Genomic DNA, 18,208 nt, shown 5'->3' with positions numbered 1-18,208 from the left:
TTGGCCATTTGTGTTCAGATTTGTTTCTGTTGAACAGCTGCCCCTCCCATTACAAATGACAGAGACCGCACCAGTGGCCTAGTGGTTAGAGCGTTTGCCTCGGATGTGGGAGGTTGTGGGTTCGAACCCTGGCCAAGTCATACCAAAAGACTTACAAAAAATGGTACTAACAGCTGCCTTGCTTGGCGCTCAGTATTAAGAGGTTAGTGTTAGGACTGGTCAGCCTGGTGTCAGGATAATGTGACTAGGTGGGACATCATACTACATGTCTGCAGCATGATGACCCAGTGCTAGACATCACTATAAACTGTCACACTGCAGACATTGTAGCGATATGACTGAAAAATTTTTAAAGCTACGTTAAAATTCTAAATCACACACACACACACACACATTACAAATGACAGTACAGATAATATACATTGGTATCCTTAAGTATGCACCACATCTTAAACAGTTCACTGTGAGTAATCTATTTTGCACCACTGTTAGTATCAGTAGTTAAATCCAAGTTACACGTGCCACTATCTGCTCTGTCACATGGTTCAGGGGAACCCTGCTATAATGTGGTAGTTATTGTCCATAATTACTAACTGCAGTATATAATTGACAGCATTATAGCAAGAATGATTAATAATGTGATGATCATGTGATGTAAGAAATCATGGTAGACTAGCACGAAAGACTAAAAATTTAATGAATGCATTTTGGGGTTTTGGGATGGGATAAATAAGGTGCTAGTGAAATTTGTTGTAATAATTTCATGATTGCCAGTTTATATAACAATCAAGGCTACCTGTCAATTTTTTGTATAGCAATCAGGACTAGGACAGACCCATGCCTAATGAAATTTAATTATTACTGTGTAAGAACATTATGACCTGTAAGCTATAGACCTTGACACTTATTGTAATTATTGTTATTTATTCCTCAGCTTGTCGGATGTTTTGAATAGTATCATACAATAAGGGACATAAAAGACAATATCATTGGAGTCATGACACAACTATGTTGTTTAAAATTGATGTTGTAACTGTGTGAGTTATAGCTGGGTTCCCCAGTAGTCATGTAGATATATGTCACATTGTATTATTTCAGACTGTTACAGTTAGAATCAACAAGATTACAACCATACAAGATATCTTGGAGTATGTATGCAATCGGCGACAGTTAAATCCCAGAGATCACTATGTCAGAGTCAAACTACCAGGAGTTACAGATTTTGTTTACCCAGACAGAAATGAAAATGTCAGGAAAATGGTAAAACAATGCATTTCAAAGCATTAAATTATTTATAATCCAATATGTAACTTTTAAAAACCTTTGTCTTTATATTTCAATACTTTGAGTTCAAGTTTGGATTCCATCATATATTTTATATCAGAATTTATAGCACGTGATAAAGTCAGATCACAATCAACAACTGAATTCTTCACATGAAGTTATTAATGTTTTTCACTTTGTTCTATCTTTTTAATGAATTAAAGAAATGAACTTAGATTTGTGCACTGTATATTATACAACACCCATACTGTTTTACTTGTACACTGTATATTACACAACACCCATACTGTTTTACTTGTACACTGTATATTACACAACACACATACTCTTTTACTTGCACACTGTATATTGCACAAATGTCATACTGTTTACTTGTACACTGTATATTACACAACACCCATACTGCTTTACTTGTACACTGTATATTGCACAACAGTCATACTGTTTATTTGTACACTGTATATTACACAACACACATACTGTTTTACTTGTACACTGTACACAACACCCATACTGTTTTACTTGTACACTGTATATTGCACAGCAGTCTTACTGTTTACTTGTACATTGTATATTACACAACACTCATATTGTTTTACTTGTACACTGTATATTACACAACACTCATATTGTTTTACTTGTACACTGTATATTACACAACACCCATACTGTTTTACTTGTACACTGTATATTACACAACACCCATACTGTTTTACTTGTACACTATACTACACAACACCCATATTGTTTTACTTGTACACTGTATATTACACAACACTCATATTGTTTTACTTGTACACTGTATATTACACAACACTCATATTGTTTTACTTGTACACTGTATATTACACAACACCCATATTGTTTTACTTGTACACTGTATATTACACAACACTCATATTGTTTTACTTGTACACTGTATATTACACAACACTCATATTGTTTTACTTGTACACTGTATCTTACACAACACCCATACTGTTTTACTTGTACAAATTTATGTCTGGACATTTTTTGCAAGACTAAAGCCCATCATGATATCCACAGTGTCATAAACAGATATCCATATATACTTGTTTATATATCAGGTCCAACTGCAAAACAACATAGACCCTAATCTACCAGAGCATTATGAAGCAAAAGATCTGGGTCTGCAGTTTGCACTTGCCAATCAGGGGCAGGTAGTACGTCCAGTACAGAACGCTACAACTGCTTTTCCGTATGTACTTGCTTATAACCTGAGACCAACTGTAGACAACATCAATGCTTATCTGCTATCACATAATGCACCAGCAGGTCAGGGTCTTAATTGTTTGTTCTACTCATTACTCCTAACAAACTACACAGACCCAGGTCTGCCAGTGCATTATGTGATGGCAGATCTGGGTCTGTGCAATTTTTGAGGTTGGATCTAAATTGTATGTGAATGTATACAGTAATCATAAGCAGGTATATATGGTAGGAGACCTTGATATGAAAAGGATTATGAGGTAAGGTAGGCAACACTATTTCTGTTGAGAGGTTTAATGTATATCCTTTATTGTTTGCAAGTAGACTGTACTAGAACAAAAAAAAACAATTTAAGGAAGAAAATAAGAAACAAATATCCATGAGAATTTTATCATAATTAGAAGTAAAATATTCATTTGGAAATTTTTCAAGTACCTTAACCTGGTGTTTTGGTTCAGGTGGAGATTACATTGTACTTGACATTTTTTCTTTTTTTTAAGCCAGCTCATTCATTCCAGGTTCTGTACTGCATATCTGGTAATCCACACCTGGTCTTGTCATGTTAGCTTTGTAAATCAATCTCTTTCCCATTTTCTTTCAGAAGTGTGAAGTAGTTGACATATGTCAGAAATGCATATTTCAAATACAGCTGACTAAATCAGAGACGCATGTCACTTATGGCATCAAAATAGAGGCCGAGCTGGCCGAAGATTGTGAGAGAGATGATGACCTCAGGATTTACATAAGAGAGGTTATACCTGGAAGTCTGGCTCAGAGTAGAGGTAAATTTCTTTTATCTTTTAATGTTATTGCAACTATGGCAAATACTTGGGTGGAAACATGATGACCTTGAAGTCAACAGATATGTGACCTATGTAAGAACAGTTCTAAATTTAAATTTCTTGTCTTCTTTTTTTAAACTTTGGGAATGACTGTCAGTGAAGTTTGGATTGTATATGCAACAGTTTATTAAGGGAAAACATAATATCTAATTAATTCAAACATGCAGACGTCATGTGCCACATCACTCATATAAAATTAATCTTGTGTACAGTCAACCCTGTGTGTAGTGACCACTAAGGGAACAAAACAAATGTTGTCTTTATTGACAGGTGGTCTCTATATACAGGTGAGTCATGGAAGTGGATCTGAAGAAGATCAGTAGAAAAATATAAATCAGGTGCAGTTGTTCAGATCTCTAAACCAGATGAGTTGATGTCTTTTGTGACTACTAAGATGGAAGATAATGTAGACATTAACCCACAATAATCACGATATGGGTAATTTCTTGCTATGTACAGGTGGTTGCTGTATGCAGGTGGTTGCTATATGCAGGTGGCAGATGGACCAGTATTTAGTCTGTATTGATATTATGCAGCCTTCCTGTATCATATGCTTTGACTGACAGTAACATTCTCCATGTAGATGACCCAGATAGTGTTGTCACTGAAATTAACAATGTATTTGTTTTTCTTCCCTCTTTCCAGGCCTGATAATTGGAGATGAGATTCTAGTCCTAAATGGAAAGGTGGTGTCAGAACTTGACATGGTGTATGTTGAGACTCTACTTCTGGAGTCCCAGTCCCTGTGTGTAACAGTAAGGTCCCTTCGTTCTAGTCCCCCATCTACAGCAATCACAGTGCATGACACCAACAAACTAATTGAGAAGATGACCTGCCCACCCCCTCCTAGTCAGCCCAGGATTAGTGACAAGGACCTGGGAACCCTAGTTGTGCCATCACCCTCAGGTAAGTTTTATGCTAATTCATCATTTGAATATTGTGGTATCATTCATTTTTGTGGGTGTTCATTTTTGTACTTTTGTTTATTACAAAAAAACAAAATAAAAAAGAAGACATTTTCATGGCTAATTAAATTTGTGAATCTGCTTGTCAGAGTTTGTATATTTGTAGGTGTTTAGTTGTGGGTATTAACCTCTAAAAACACCCCAAAGAAAGAATACAAAAGAAAAAAAAATGTGCCTACAACAAATGGCAATTGCTTGAGTGGTTAAAATAATACAATTCAACACCTGTCAAAATCAATCACTTCCACTGTATTTTTGTCTCAGTGCTCAACATCAAAGAGAGCCAGTGCATCTAATAACATTAATCCAGGTAGTTATTATGGCATGTCTCTTCTTTAAACTACTGCACTGTCAGTACTGTAAGGCAATCATTGCATTAACACAGTGGCTGAAGAGAGGTAAAATTCAACATAGATTCTGCCTTGTTTTTGAACCAAACACGTGTCCAATTGACCCTTACTTTTATTTAATGCAGTTAACACTCAGTGGCAGTATTTAATGTGTTCAGATACAAATAAATTGAAAAACAATCGTAATACTCCTTTGTTTGTGTTGGTCTCATGCATGGACCAGAATTATTCACTGAAGTTCACAATGGGCACTTTAACAAAAGATAGCTATGATGTCCAAAGCTTGCATACGGGTCTCCGCCAGTGATACAGTTTGGTCAGTCTTTCTAGAAGAGATGCATGTATCCATTACAACATACACTATGGTGCATCAATCTTATGCAATAGGAGCCTGTCCATAATGAAAGTACAGATGGAGGGTGTTCAGTTTCTAATATTAAGTATATCTCTGATGAAGAGTAAAAAAATGCTTGGAAAAGGTAAGATCTTATCTATGCACATAGATGTCATGTCAGTGGATGATTTGCACGATGTTGTCATCTTCAGCAGACGATTGTGAAAATAAGGATTAAATAAATTTGCCAATGATTATTCAGAAATTGGCAATGAAATCATGTGGCCAAATCAGATTTATTGTCCAATGGCAGCTTTATTTTAGGCATGAAAATGAGCAGCAGAGGGGGCGAACAGACCAAAAGCTTTTTGCACAATAAGCCCTCCCCACGGAAACTATTCGATAGAAGCGTTATTTCGACGAAATAACACTTTTATTCAGAAAACGAGACAAAAAAAAATGTCCTTGAGAAATGCTTCGCATTTCCAGAAATGCTTTGTATTTCCGCTGATATAACGCGAGTTACTTCAATAAATCCGACTCGTATCCGACATAATTTCCACGGTGAGGTATCATCGAAAAATCAGGTGTAGTTTGCGCCCCCTCTGCTGCTCTACGAAGACGAAGATTTCCAAGAAAACATTTTTATGTCGCAAATAGTGTATCAAGGCCGACGCGGTATCGTGTCCGCGGGTCGTGTAAATTTATTGTCACAAATCCATGCGGGGTTCTTTGAGCGCGACTAAAGAAATTCTTAAACTTATTAATATCCATATCGCCGCTACACCAGGTTTGATGAATATTTCTCAGCGTGTGAACATCAACTCCATTAAACACCGCAAGAAGATTACAGTTATCCCTGATTACTTTTGGAATTTGTGTATAACGCTGAGTAACATAAATCACATCAGTGTTTTTATGACGACCTCGTGAAAATATTCTTGCAGGATTTTTTTGCTTGTCCAGCATCACATCATCATACACTACTAGGTTATTTATTTCCCCGTTAAGGTCTTCCACGGACGGAGCTTCTTCAATATCAGTTATAAATTCAACTACTTCGTCGCCGTCTTCACTCAGCGCTTTTGCACTCTCATTAAAATCTTTTATAACATCATAACAACGTTGATCATCCACAGACGGAGCTATCAAGTATAGTTTGTCCCATTTCATCCACTTCATTATCATGTTCAGCAACAGCTGTGTTTTACCTGAACCGGATGGCCCAATTATAATCGCGCGGATAGAGTTTGGTAGCACTGAATTATGCTTAACTGGCTCTTTCTTTTTTGTCGCAGAAAAATCAGTGATCTCCATTTGTATATAAGGAATAATAATTATGGATCTATATTGTGTGAAGTGTAAGGCACAAACCCCTACGAATGATCTAACAACCATTACAACAAAAAATAACAGACAAGCACTTTCTGGTAAGTGTGCGCGATGTGGCACAAAAAAATTTAGATTTCAAAAAAAAAGCCTGACAAAGTCAGCGGAGGTGACATCGCAGCAACCCTCGGACGACTTCCAGGTACCCCTTGGGCTAAATATCCCGGAGAAAAACATCTCCCAGGATACAATTACTGCGGTCCAGGGACACGACTAGATATCAGACTTGATGAACAGTCTAAACCAAAACCGGGAGAGTATCCGATAAACGCTATCGACGCAGCGTGTCACATGCATGATGTTGCTTATCGAAGTAAAGATCTGCAAGACAGGCATATCGCGGATGTGAAATTAATTCATGCACTAAGCGCCATAAAAAATAAATCATTTAAGGAGTCACTCGCTAATTGGTTAATAAGATCAGCGATGAAATCTAAATTAGCATTAGGCGCTGGATAATTAATAACAATGGAAGCGATTTATTATTCCCCGGCCGGATACTGGAGAGGTAATGCAGCAATTAATAAACTCGCCAACGCGGCATCAGTAACACGCGAGGTTGCCAAAAAATGGCTGTCAAAACAAGCAATATGGCAAATCTACTTACCACCACCTCGACAAATCAACTTTGCACATTTTGATGTTAGTACCCCCAATGAAGTTCATCAGGCTGACATACTATTCCTGCCTCATGATACTGTCCGCAGAAAAATATACAAATACGCGCTAACAGTAGTTGATGTTGCCAGTAGATACAAAGAAGCAGAACCGTTAGCGACTAAAACAGCGTCCGAAGTCGCCTCTGCGTTTTCGCGAATTTATCAACGAGGACCTCTAAACTGGCCACGATTATTACAAGTTGATCCTGGCAAGGAATTTCAGGGCGCGGTGTCATCACTGACAAAGCAGCATAACGTTACCATACGACGAGGACATACTGAAATTCATCGGGATCAGGCAATTGTTGAGCGATTTAATAGAACACTCGCTGAGAGATTATTCGGATACCAGTACGCGAGGGAATTCATTTACGATACGAGATCTCGTGAATGGGTTGCAAGACTGCCAAACGTGATAGCCGCACTGAATAATGAAATTACCAGAACAACAAACATGAGACCTGTAAATGCAATCACAAAAAAATATATACCCCGCGTCAGTGAACGTGTTTCAACGCAGCCAACGACGCTAGCGTCCCCGTTGCTGGGTAATATCACCGTTAGGTATTTATACGAACCCGGCGAACTCGAAGGAGGAAAAAAAAGAGCAACCGATCCCACATGGAGTGTTACCACGCACAAGATATCTAGCATAACCAGATCAACTGGGAGAAACGCAATCTACAGATTAGATTCAACTGCTCCTCAGCGTGGGTTCACATGCGAGCAACTTCAGGTGATCCCCACGGATACACAATTACCACCTCGATCACTTAAATAACTGCAGCAGCACCTCTGCGTCGATTACACTCAAGACAGGTCAACATCACATTTTCACGCGTATGACCGCGATTACTATCTATTCTATCTACGGTAAATTGCCTTGGATTATTTTTCGAATACTGCCACAGCAATAAACAATTACAACTCGCGCAGTGATTATTCTGCTGTTGTTGTAATTGTATAATAAATGTTTCGTCGAGATCAAACTCGTTGCCATTTTTTTTGTCGCTCTGTTTGTAACCGGCTAATTTCTTTCTTATTGTATCATCAGCGATTGATCTGTTGATGCTGTCGTTGATAACATCATCTAATACAATTCTTCGTAACTGACCTATCCTTCTTACTCTTGACACGGCTAAATAAACTAAATTTGACCACTCGATGCGATCATCAACAATCCAAACTGTTGTATCTGAAATAGTTAGTCCCTGCGAACTGTGGATGGTCATAGCGTATCCTAGCGTCCACGGGGATTTGCTCATTTTCAGTGCCTGTTCAACAGCATCGATGTCAACTAACACAATATCATTTAATACTAAATTCTGTTTTTCCGATCTCCCAGGTATATCAACGTCGGTATTCTGCAATCGCGTATCAGCTGGTCTATAACACAACGGCACTGGCAACATGGGAAATTTCTTCTGATGTAACTGAAATAACCGCTGCTGAAGTGTGTCCCTGACTATCTTTCTACTTGCCACAATTAAATCACCTGGTTTCCACGTTTCCCAAAAGTCGCTCAGCGAAGTCTCTGGAATTATTTCACGCATTATCTCACACTGGACTTTATTGGTTTGTAGCCTGATCAACGCCTTAAACTCTTTCAGCGTTTCATCGAGTGCTCTAACATCGTTAGTTATTTCCTCATAATAATCTACAAAAGTTTTCAGCCACGTGTGTGGAGATTCACCTGTAAATGGCGGTGGTTGACCATGATCGCCGCACATAACAACTGCGGTATTTTTCTTTAGCAACCAATCCAGAAACTGTTTTAATGTATCCAACGGCACAGTGTCTATCTCATCCCAGATGATTATTCCAGGGATATATTTCGTTCCCATTCGCGTAGGAGTCCATGTGCCGCCGCTGTATTTGAAAAAACTGTGATACGTGCACGCGTTAACATCCCGTTGTCGCATCTCCCTGGCAAGTCTATGTGTGGGTGTTAGCACAATCATGTCAGAGTTTCTAAATAATTCTATCGCGCGAGTTGTCTTACCGGAACCACCAGCCCCGTTGAGATAAACTGTTCTATGTCTCACAACAGGATCGTGCACCGGCGGCAGCGAAGTTGTCGTAGAAATTGAAAATTTCCCAGATATTTCTGCGCCGCGATATTCATCCTCGATTTCAACATCAGCCGATTCACAATATCCATGCAACATTTCATTTTTTATTCTCCATGAACCCCACGATGGATCATTCGGTATAACCTTATTCAACGCCGCTAAGTGTTTTTTATCGATATAGAATGAATCCGTTGCAACTCTCACTGCGTCAACGGGAAACCTATTAATCATCGACAATAGGTTTATTGATACATAAGCTAGCATCGAAGATCTCAAATGTGTGTACTGAGATGATTCTCCGTCGATATAACTAAAAACAGTTCCTAATTTTTCCCCGTTTGACAGAAACACATCTTCGCGGGTACAAAACGTATTATTCGTGGCGGCATTAGCGACAATAAGATCCAATTCGGCCTCGTCCATGATTAATCGACTATGATGTAGTTTATGATCATACGCTCCACCTTGAGTAAATTTTCCTATTATTCTTCGTCCTAGATCTTTTGCTGTGCTTTCATCAGTTCGGGGAGCTCTTTCGATGATAGTGTCGATAAACGATTCTGGATATTCTCGGAAATTTTCAATTTCTACGGTGACTTGCGGAGTTGGCAACCAAACTTCGGTTTGACGACAGTAGCATATAATCGCTTCACTGACCGTCAGCGACAGCAGTATTCGACTGTCAAGCATGTATCGCAATAACACTATTGGTGCCCATCGCTTCTCAACGAAATGTTTACCAAACCAAGCATAACACACAGGATGTAAACCCGTAGCGAGTTTAAACGACGACACACAAGCAACCCCGGTCAGGTCAAAATCAGGCAATGGTCCGTTTATGGCAACTCTTGTCATCGAGCTTGTAATATGACCAAACCGTTTAAAATACTCACTACATTCTCCCCGCCCAAGAAAACTTCCTGGATAACACGCCGTCATATCCACGGATATCATATCGCGGTGATCATACTGGGTATTCCACAAACCACCGTGCCCGTATTCGATACAGCTCTGTTGAATATCCTCGAGAAAGCTCTTCGGGGTTGGTCTCCATGAATTTCGTTCTCGGGCTATATGCGTGACAACACCCGGGACAGTAAAACACTGCGTCAGTAACGTATCAGTGTTCGTCGCATGATATTTTTCTGCGAGTTTTTTCATTTCGTGATGTAATGCCGCCGTTCTGTATACCTCCCCGTTGGGTTTCACAAACTGATCAAACTCTCCCTCGAGGTCACTTCGGAATAACCACACCGACACTGGATCGGTTTTACTTATCTGATAAATAAAATCAAACATAGAAATGCTGGCATTTCCGCTCGTGGAACCACTAGCATTTTCCAATTCCGGATAATACTTTACAACACGATCTCGAGGAAATATCCTAACCGAGTCAGTCCAGGCGTGACTGTTATGATCGATAATAGTTATTGGTGCTCCACGGGAATCATATTTACTCTTGTACAATACCTCACCGGTCAACGATGAAACCGTTATAGGAAATTTTAGTAATCGTTCGAGCTCGGCAACATCATTTACTGACGCTCCTTCATCCACTACTTTTGCCGCCCACGCTGCTATTTTAGTCTGTCTTAGCGGTGTTAGGCCGTTTCCTCGCGCGGCATTTTTAAAATGTTCCATTACTCGCTCGGCTACACAATTCAACCCTGGGGATTTTATCAATGACTCTGACATCTTCATCGGTTTGAGTTTATCAACGCGTGGTTTCTTCATCGGATAAATTCCATAAATGACTGCGGTCACAGGATACGCTCTGGCATAATATGGTATATCAATCCCAACAAGTACTCCCGGGTTTGAGTCTTTGGTTACGACGACGGTTTTCCCCCGCCGGGCATCAAGAATAGGGTCTAGTTTGTCTCTGATAATCCACGTTGTTTCACCTGTTTCCGTGTCGTCGACGCCAACGATAAATTTTATCTGAATGAAATATTTTTTATCATCGAGATACCCAATTATGTTCGACGCGATTGTATCGTTGATGGTACCATCAATGATGGCATTTTCAGAAATGATTTTATACGAAGACCACACATGTGCGGCACCATCACGACGAAACTCTTCTTTGGCGTTCTTGATAACACCAATTACGAGTGTGAGTTCTCGTCGTCGTCGATCAAAAGTTAACCGGTCAAGATCGAATCGACCTCGGGGAAATTGGAGATTTCCAGGTTTTATTCTGGATAGTCTTTCAAAACTCATTATTATAATTAAGACAAGTATTTAAATAGACAAATATATTATATGCACCAATGCAAGTGGATTAAACTAAATTCATCAGCGCCGTGTAGCAAACCATGCAGACACGAATACTGTGGACAACATGCTCAACAGGTCCGCGGTGGGAGTCTAGGACCGATACCGTGTATCAGATGCGGCATTGGAGTACGAGGAAAAACGCAATTATGTTCAGCGTGTGGGGGGAAACGCTATCGAGAACTAAAACGGTATTATGATAAAAAAAATCCAGACTCGAACACGTTCTCGGAGCGTGATTACATAAATAAGTTTTCAGACAAATTATGAATTAGACAAATGATTTGCTTATAGTATAATGAATCAAGAATTCGTCCCCGAACAAGAATTTGTTCCCGAACAAGAATTTGTTCCCGAACAAGAATTTGTTGCACATCCAACTATTCCAAATTATGAGGCAAACCGAGATGGCACGGTGCGACACTGCACGCGAAGACGACCAGTTGGTACAGTTGATAATGCTGGTTATTTAAGATTTACTGCCACGTGCTCAAAGAGGTATTTATGTCATCGTTTCGTCTATGAGGTTTTTAACGGAGTGATCCCTAAGGGTTTTGTCATTGATCACATTAACGGTAACATACTTGATAACTCTATAAACAATCTTCGCGTGGTCACTCAGAGCAAGAACTGCCTACTGGGTAACACAGGGCGTTGTAAAACAGTTGCAAGAAGAGCTATTAAATCTATAAACGCAGGTGAAGAAATTGTATTCCAGTCAATAAACGCCGCCGGTAGGTATTTCGGTATTTGTTCACCTGTTGTACAGCATGTCGCAGATGGGATCCACAAAACAGCATTTTCAAAGAAGCTCAAACAGAAGATTTCATTCTGTTATATAACTCTTATCGCTGACACAAACGACGATAACTCCTCCACGAGTGTGTAACGCTTTGCAGAGTTGTCGTCGTCAGAGGATTTGCTCCCCTGAGAAAGCCACCTTGATAAAATATTTTATCGAGTTCATAACATGTAATCATTTATTTACCGTAGAATATATATTTTTTTACAAACAATATCCTCGTTTTACTGAATATATCCGACTGTTTTGCTCTTCTGTGCTTGTTATATGACCGCGCTCGAGAAAACATACAATTAAAATATTTTAAACAAGTCCCGCCCACTGCTAGAGCGAATTTCCAACTCGCAAGTAACAGTTGGGTTATATACGAAATCGCTCCCTAAGACCTTTGGGTCGATCGAAAGTCAGCACGCGCAAGCAAAACCATAAATTTAATCCGCCAATGGCGGGTGTCTTTTGTGCACCATCCAATGGTCGATTCAATGGATGGTTTTGCTCTGCTGCTGACCGTAGAAAATGACCCACCTGCATGTTTGTGTCGTCATAGGATAAGGTCTTAGGATAAGTTAGGATAAGATTACATGTTCATTGTGCCTTTACTTGCTGTCATACTCGAATCAGAGGTAAAGGTTGTTCTGTGTTGTATCGTCCCTCCCGAGCTTCTAGACCGTTATTTGACGATCTAGAAGTTCCTCATGGGGTGAGTGACCCCCAAAAATAAACAGATAGATGGATGCATAAAGCTCTACGTCACCTGGGTGCCCACCAATAGAAACATTCAGAAAGAGTGTTGGCCAAAAATAAACGGTAACATGAGGTGCCTAAGGGAAAAATCACAACACGAAGGTCTAATATAAGACCAAGAAAAAAAAATCCTAACAAAGGACTCATGAAAGAACCGTAGGCCGGTGAAGAGTACCCAGTAAGTGATAACCGCTCATCATCTATCTGTTTATTTTTGTTTTTGGTGATGCTAGCATGAGAAGTCCCTTGGACTTCCAGAGAAACTCTTCGAGTTTCCACGCTCATGCATTTAAAAATATAAAAATATATAATAATATGAATCACGAAAATATAAATACCATACTTGTTGAAATTAAAGAATTACAACAGCGAGGTTTTAATATTTTACTAGACACTGAAACAATTATGTCAGATTTTGAATCCTTGAATGAGCTATCACAATCGGGGAAGAACAATCTCCCCGCGTGTTATAGGTTCATTAAGGGTTTGCAAGATCGCATTTACAGATCACTTGCCGGGATAACTGAAAATCAGGTATCTGAATTTATTCCACTGTGCCGTGCAGTTGAGAAGATTCGTCTTGTATTGTCAAGCGAGTATGAGACTCGAAAATTAATTAGCACCAGGGTGAGACGGTTAAAAGGTTATATAAAGAATCTAAGCGTGGTGAACCACGTCGACGTGGAAATGCCTTGCATTTCTGACGAAAATACTAGTATTTGTGACTACGAGGCCGACAAGGAAGTATAAACCGCCGCGTGTGACTCACAGCACAAAGTGAAAGTAGAACCTGAGAAACGCTAGCCCCCCCCCGCTTGGAGTGTAAAGCACATTTCCACGGTAAAAAAAAAGTGTATTATTTTTTTTGCCCGAGCGATGCTAGCATCGCCAGAAACTCAAAGCATTTCTCTGGAAGTCCAAAGGACTTCTCAAGGGCGTTTTCAGATTTTCAGGATTTGCTTAAGCGTTTCAACATCAATACAACAATGAGAATAGTTCATAATCTGTTCTCGTTGACACCAAGCTGTGATCATATGATTTTGCTGTAACTGCGTCAATTGTGACGACGTTAACAAGAAGTCTTCGTTGCCATACACGTCAACAATTATTTTAACGGGGAAATACTGTTCTGGGGGCTGACTCTTTGAGTTTCCAAATGCGGTTTTTATTGCCGTGTGAAGAATTTGCTTATCATGAATATGAACTCGTGCGTGGATGTATTCGTGTTCCATTATACACAACTGTTTTTTTTTAATTGTGAAACGCTATGCGTGGAAACTCGAAGAGTTTCAGGACTTCACCAGTAAGTTCACGGAGACAGTCTCGCCACGCAGGTCCAACAACCCCCCCCCCGTTGGTCGGTGAGTTTAAAATTTATCGTTGACAACCACGGATTATTACACCGCAGATAGACCACATTGATTGGTTCTTGCACAATCAGAAAACCAGGGGGGTCTTTTGGTGTGAACGTATACAGGATAAACCCCTGCGTCGCCGTAGTATTATCTGATGCGCTGTAGCTACCGTCGATGACGTCACATACAAGATTGACCGCAATAACATCTGTGATATTTACGATCCCGGGTGAGATGTGTCTGCCATCGGATGCTGTACTGTTATCGTGTCTTAAAATAACAGGTTGTGGTTTTATTTTCGTGTACGCGGTAAGAATATCTTCGAAAGATTCCGCGATAAGATCAGAGACTGATTTTCTCAGTGTGTGTACGTTATATCCAGGAAGTTTAAAATCTGAAATATCCTTCACGGGAATACCAAATAGGGTTGCAAAATTCGATCTTTTTCGGTTTCCATAATCGCCCTTGAGATCCAGTAGATGTTGAATTACTTTTTGATTCATAAATTCCATCGTAGATACGAGTTTGTTTAGTTTTTCTATGGTGGTGATAATGTTCGTGCGAGAATGCAAAGCATTCCGAGAACTGCTTGCAGAAACGCTAGCGTTTCCAGTTCCAGGTTTTGTTATATCAGAGATATAATCTTGGAAATGTCCCCGCAACAGGTCTAGCTGTTGTTTATGTGCTTGTTTGATCGGATTAAAAAAATGAGCTTCTATATCTTCTGGCCGGTAATCCCGGCCTCCATACCCCTCAAAAAAAGCTGCCCCTATTATATCCAAGGGAACTTGATCTGATGTTGAAAACCGGGCTTGGCCTGATCGTAATTGATCTGAAAATAATAAATACTCGCCGCGCACGAGGTCGTGTAGTTCTTCCTTCGTGGTCTCGAAATCCGACTTCGATGGTGGCGGTGGACCCGGTCCGACCTCGGGTCGTTCTTGTGGCCATCCTAATACTGTTCGAAGAGAGCTGCTATAAATATCCACGGCGTATCCCGGTGTTGAGATTTCAATGACCGCAGACAGCGTTGGTTCGTGCGCGGTCACAGATATTTTGGCTTCCTTGCCGGTGATTCGTTTTATTTGGCGTTGTATCTCATTGTTGATTTCTTCGATCTGATAACTTCCAGTGGGTAGCGCAATTGTATCCCAGTCGAATTCGTCAGAGTCGACTTTGCTTTTCCACGAGAACACAAACGAATTATTCGGCTGTTGACCAGAAAATGATTCCGACCTAATATTGGGCCAGCTGTGATACACACTGAGCTTCGCCAACGCGATTTCATTTACGGTAATAGGAGTTCGAAAATTAATACTGAATTCTGGTTTCGTCGACGACACTGAAATCATTGTTGTTTTTACCGGGGTTGTGTTTGTAACTATTTGCTGAAGCAGTTCCTGTGGCGTTGCCATCAGTGACATTATTTATTTGTTTAGTTTTCAAATAGTCATTGTACACATCTGACATTAGTTTGAATTCAGAATCTGATATCGACGTAGCGTCGCTGGATTGCACGTCTAACGATGATGATATCAGCGATGATAATTTCTGGTATGCGGTCGTGGCTGTATTTAATTTTGTCGTGTAATCGTGTAATTTTGTGTTAGCACACGAGGATATTTTTTTTGCTATGATGCCGAAAACTCCTGCTGTTGCTGTAGCAGCGGAAACAGAGATCGTGGCAGCGACTACTGCAGTCACTGGAGTGACCGCTGATAGTATTACTCCCGCGGATGCAACAACGGCGGATACTGAATAAACCATAACGTCTAACACTGTTATGCGTCTGCGGTATTTTTTTACTTTTTGACTGGTTACTTCGATGACAGTTTTTAACTCAGATTGCCACTCACGGACTTGATTATATCGATATTGTTGAGCATCTGGAAATCCTTCGGATTTCAACGTTGACATTATTATTTAAAATCGCTGGCGATTTTCAATTACGCGGTAACCAATTGAGGCGTTGCAGCGACGAATTCCAAACAAAACCAGTAAGATGTTGCTGTTAAAGTATCGTCGGCGGCTTCAAGCATAAATGTTTCCTCGGTTCCGCTGTTTAGTATTACAGTGCAAACCCCGGAATACTTATCGGTGGAATGTCTCCAAGGATATGTTGTGAAGATTTCAAATTTAGCGGCTGAAAACACAGACAACCTGTAAACACCGGTGGCTGTTGCTGTATATTTGATAGTGTTGTTATTTTGTCGTGACCATGTTGCGAATCCCGATGATACCGTGAATACGATGTTGGTGATATGCCCGGGAGTAACTCCAGTGGGAACTTTAAACAAACTGGTTTTGTTAACGATCTCAGGAATACCCGATACTATATTCTGCTGTGTTTGTTTGATCGTGTTAATGTTATTTTCTATTATCTGAACTTGATCTGAAAAACTTTTTTCCGTTCTGACTACACCTAACCGGGTATTAATCTTATTGATATCGTTGGCGTTATTAGTAAGATTTGGTATGATTTCAGAAAGTTTCGTGTCGACGACTGGAGGATCCCCAAAGAACTTATCCACGGCCTCATCAGTTTTTGAGAAGTTTCTTCGAAGTCTTGTAAACGCGCCCACGTGAACATCATACTCTGCACGCAGCGTATTTAGTTTACCGTTGACGATGTCCACGTATTGTTTGTTTGACGCATCCTGGTCGGATTCGGGATTTGCTAACGCGGTTATTTTGTTGCCGCTCATGTCAAGTCCGCCGGTCATTACGTCGCCGGATTTTGTTACTTTGTCGCTGACTAGGTCAACAACGAGTTTGTACTGCGCGTCGACGTATTGTTTGTTTGCTGCATCGTCGTTCGAGGCTGGATCTCTGAGTACGGTTATTTTGTTTCCATTCATGCTGAGTTCGCCTGTCATCGTGTCACCGGCTTTTTTCACACATTTATCAACACCTTTATCAATACTGTCTTTGATGCTTGCGATTGATATATTCGAGTCCTTGATCCGGCCGCCATCACTAAATGCAACGAAGTTATCCTTGGTAGCTCCAAGAACTCTGCGAATTATATCATTCCACTTAATGTTGCTCGTTCTTAGTTTTCCTTGCTTGTCTTGGAAAATAGCAACTTCATCTGGGTCAACTCCAGCTATATTCAAAAGATTATCGACTTCATCTCGGGTCGCATATTTTGAGAGATCAACATCTGTGCTTGGTTTACCTCCTCGTGTGAAAGGTCTTCCGTAAATATCCACCATTATTCTTATTGCTGTTTTTCAAATGCTAGCATGAAAATGCCTAGCATTTCTCGATGCGGTATATTCATACACTACTCGATGCGGAGACGTTGCTGGATTTCTTGAGATTGCATCAAGAACATTTAAAACCTCGTTTCCACAAATGGGCGGATCAACTAATGTTTGTGTTGGTAGCGTCGACTGCCACACTGGAACATTAGAAAATCTGCTGTTGAGAGTGCGAGGCACTCCGCGGACATACCTGAGAAACTCAGTTGGCGGTGCTAAACCGTACGAATCGAAATAGATAATTCCACGTGGATCGATCGCGTAAGCAACCCAGTGAGTTCCCGGACCATCTTTGTTGTCGAGATTGATAATGCCAGTTTCTGGATTATTCGGCCGCGTCGGTAATTGATCTCGCATAAATACTCCTCTGAAATGTTTTATACGCAATTTTTTAACAGCATCGAGTAAATCAAAATTAGAAGCTGGAAGCGTCAACGGCGTTAGAATTTTTTTGGATACCATGATGGTGGAGTTCCTGGTAGTCTTAGCCCTGATCCGCGAGTGGATCTCCCCTTTTTTTTCTTATACCCGTGTCCGGTTGCTTTCTTTAGTGCCATTCCAGCTGCGGTTCCAACTGCACCTAACGCTGCAGCTTTTGCTACTGCTGGTGCTGCCGCGGCAATCAACGCTGGTATTGCTGCG

General features: G+C 40.3%; 1 protein-coding gene across 6 annotated transcripts in view; it reads left to right on the top strand.

The window, feature by feature from the left end:
• The window catches only part of LOC149786049 (protein still life, isoform SIF type 1-like), a 405,626-nt gene that overhangs the window by 332,665 nt on the left and 54,753 nt on the right, over nt 1-18,208 (top strand). For all 6 annotated transcript variants that reach the window (XM_089976333.1, XM_089976334.1, XM_089976332.1 and 3 more), the window contains 3 exons: nt 1,099-1,260; nt 3,116-3,296; nt 4,002-4,262. In XM_089976333.1, the coding sequence (XP_089832459.1) occupies nt 1,099-1,260; nt 3,116-3,296; nt 4,002-4,262 (604 nt within the window). The remainder of the gene's footprint in view (nt 1-1,098; nt 1,261-3,115; nt 3,297-4,001; nt 4,263-18,208) is intronic.

Source organism: Sinohyriopsis cumingii, chromosome 12, assembly GCF_028554795.1.
Source record: "Sinohyriopsis cumingii isolate HCF-2022 chromosome 12, ASM2855479v2, whole genome shotgun sequence".
In the NCBI taxonomy this organism is placed as follows: Eukaryota; Metazoa; Mollusca; class Bivalvia; order Unionida; family Unionidae; genus Sinohyriopsis; species Sinohyriopsis cumingii.
The sequence above is the reverse complement of the archived record's forward strand: the minus strand, read 5'-3'. Positions and strand labels throughout refer to the sequence as shown.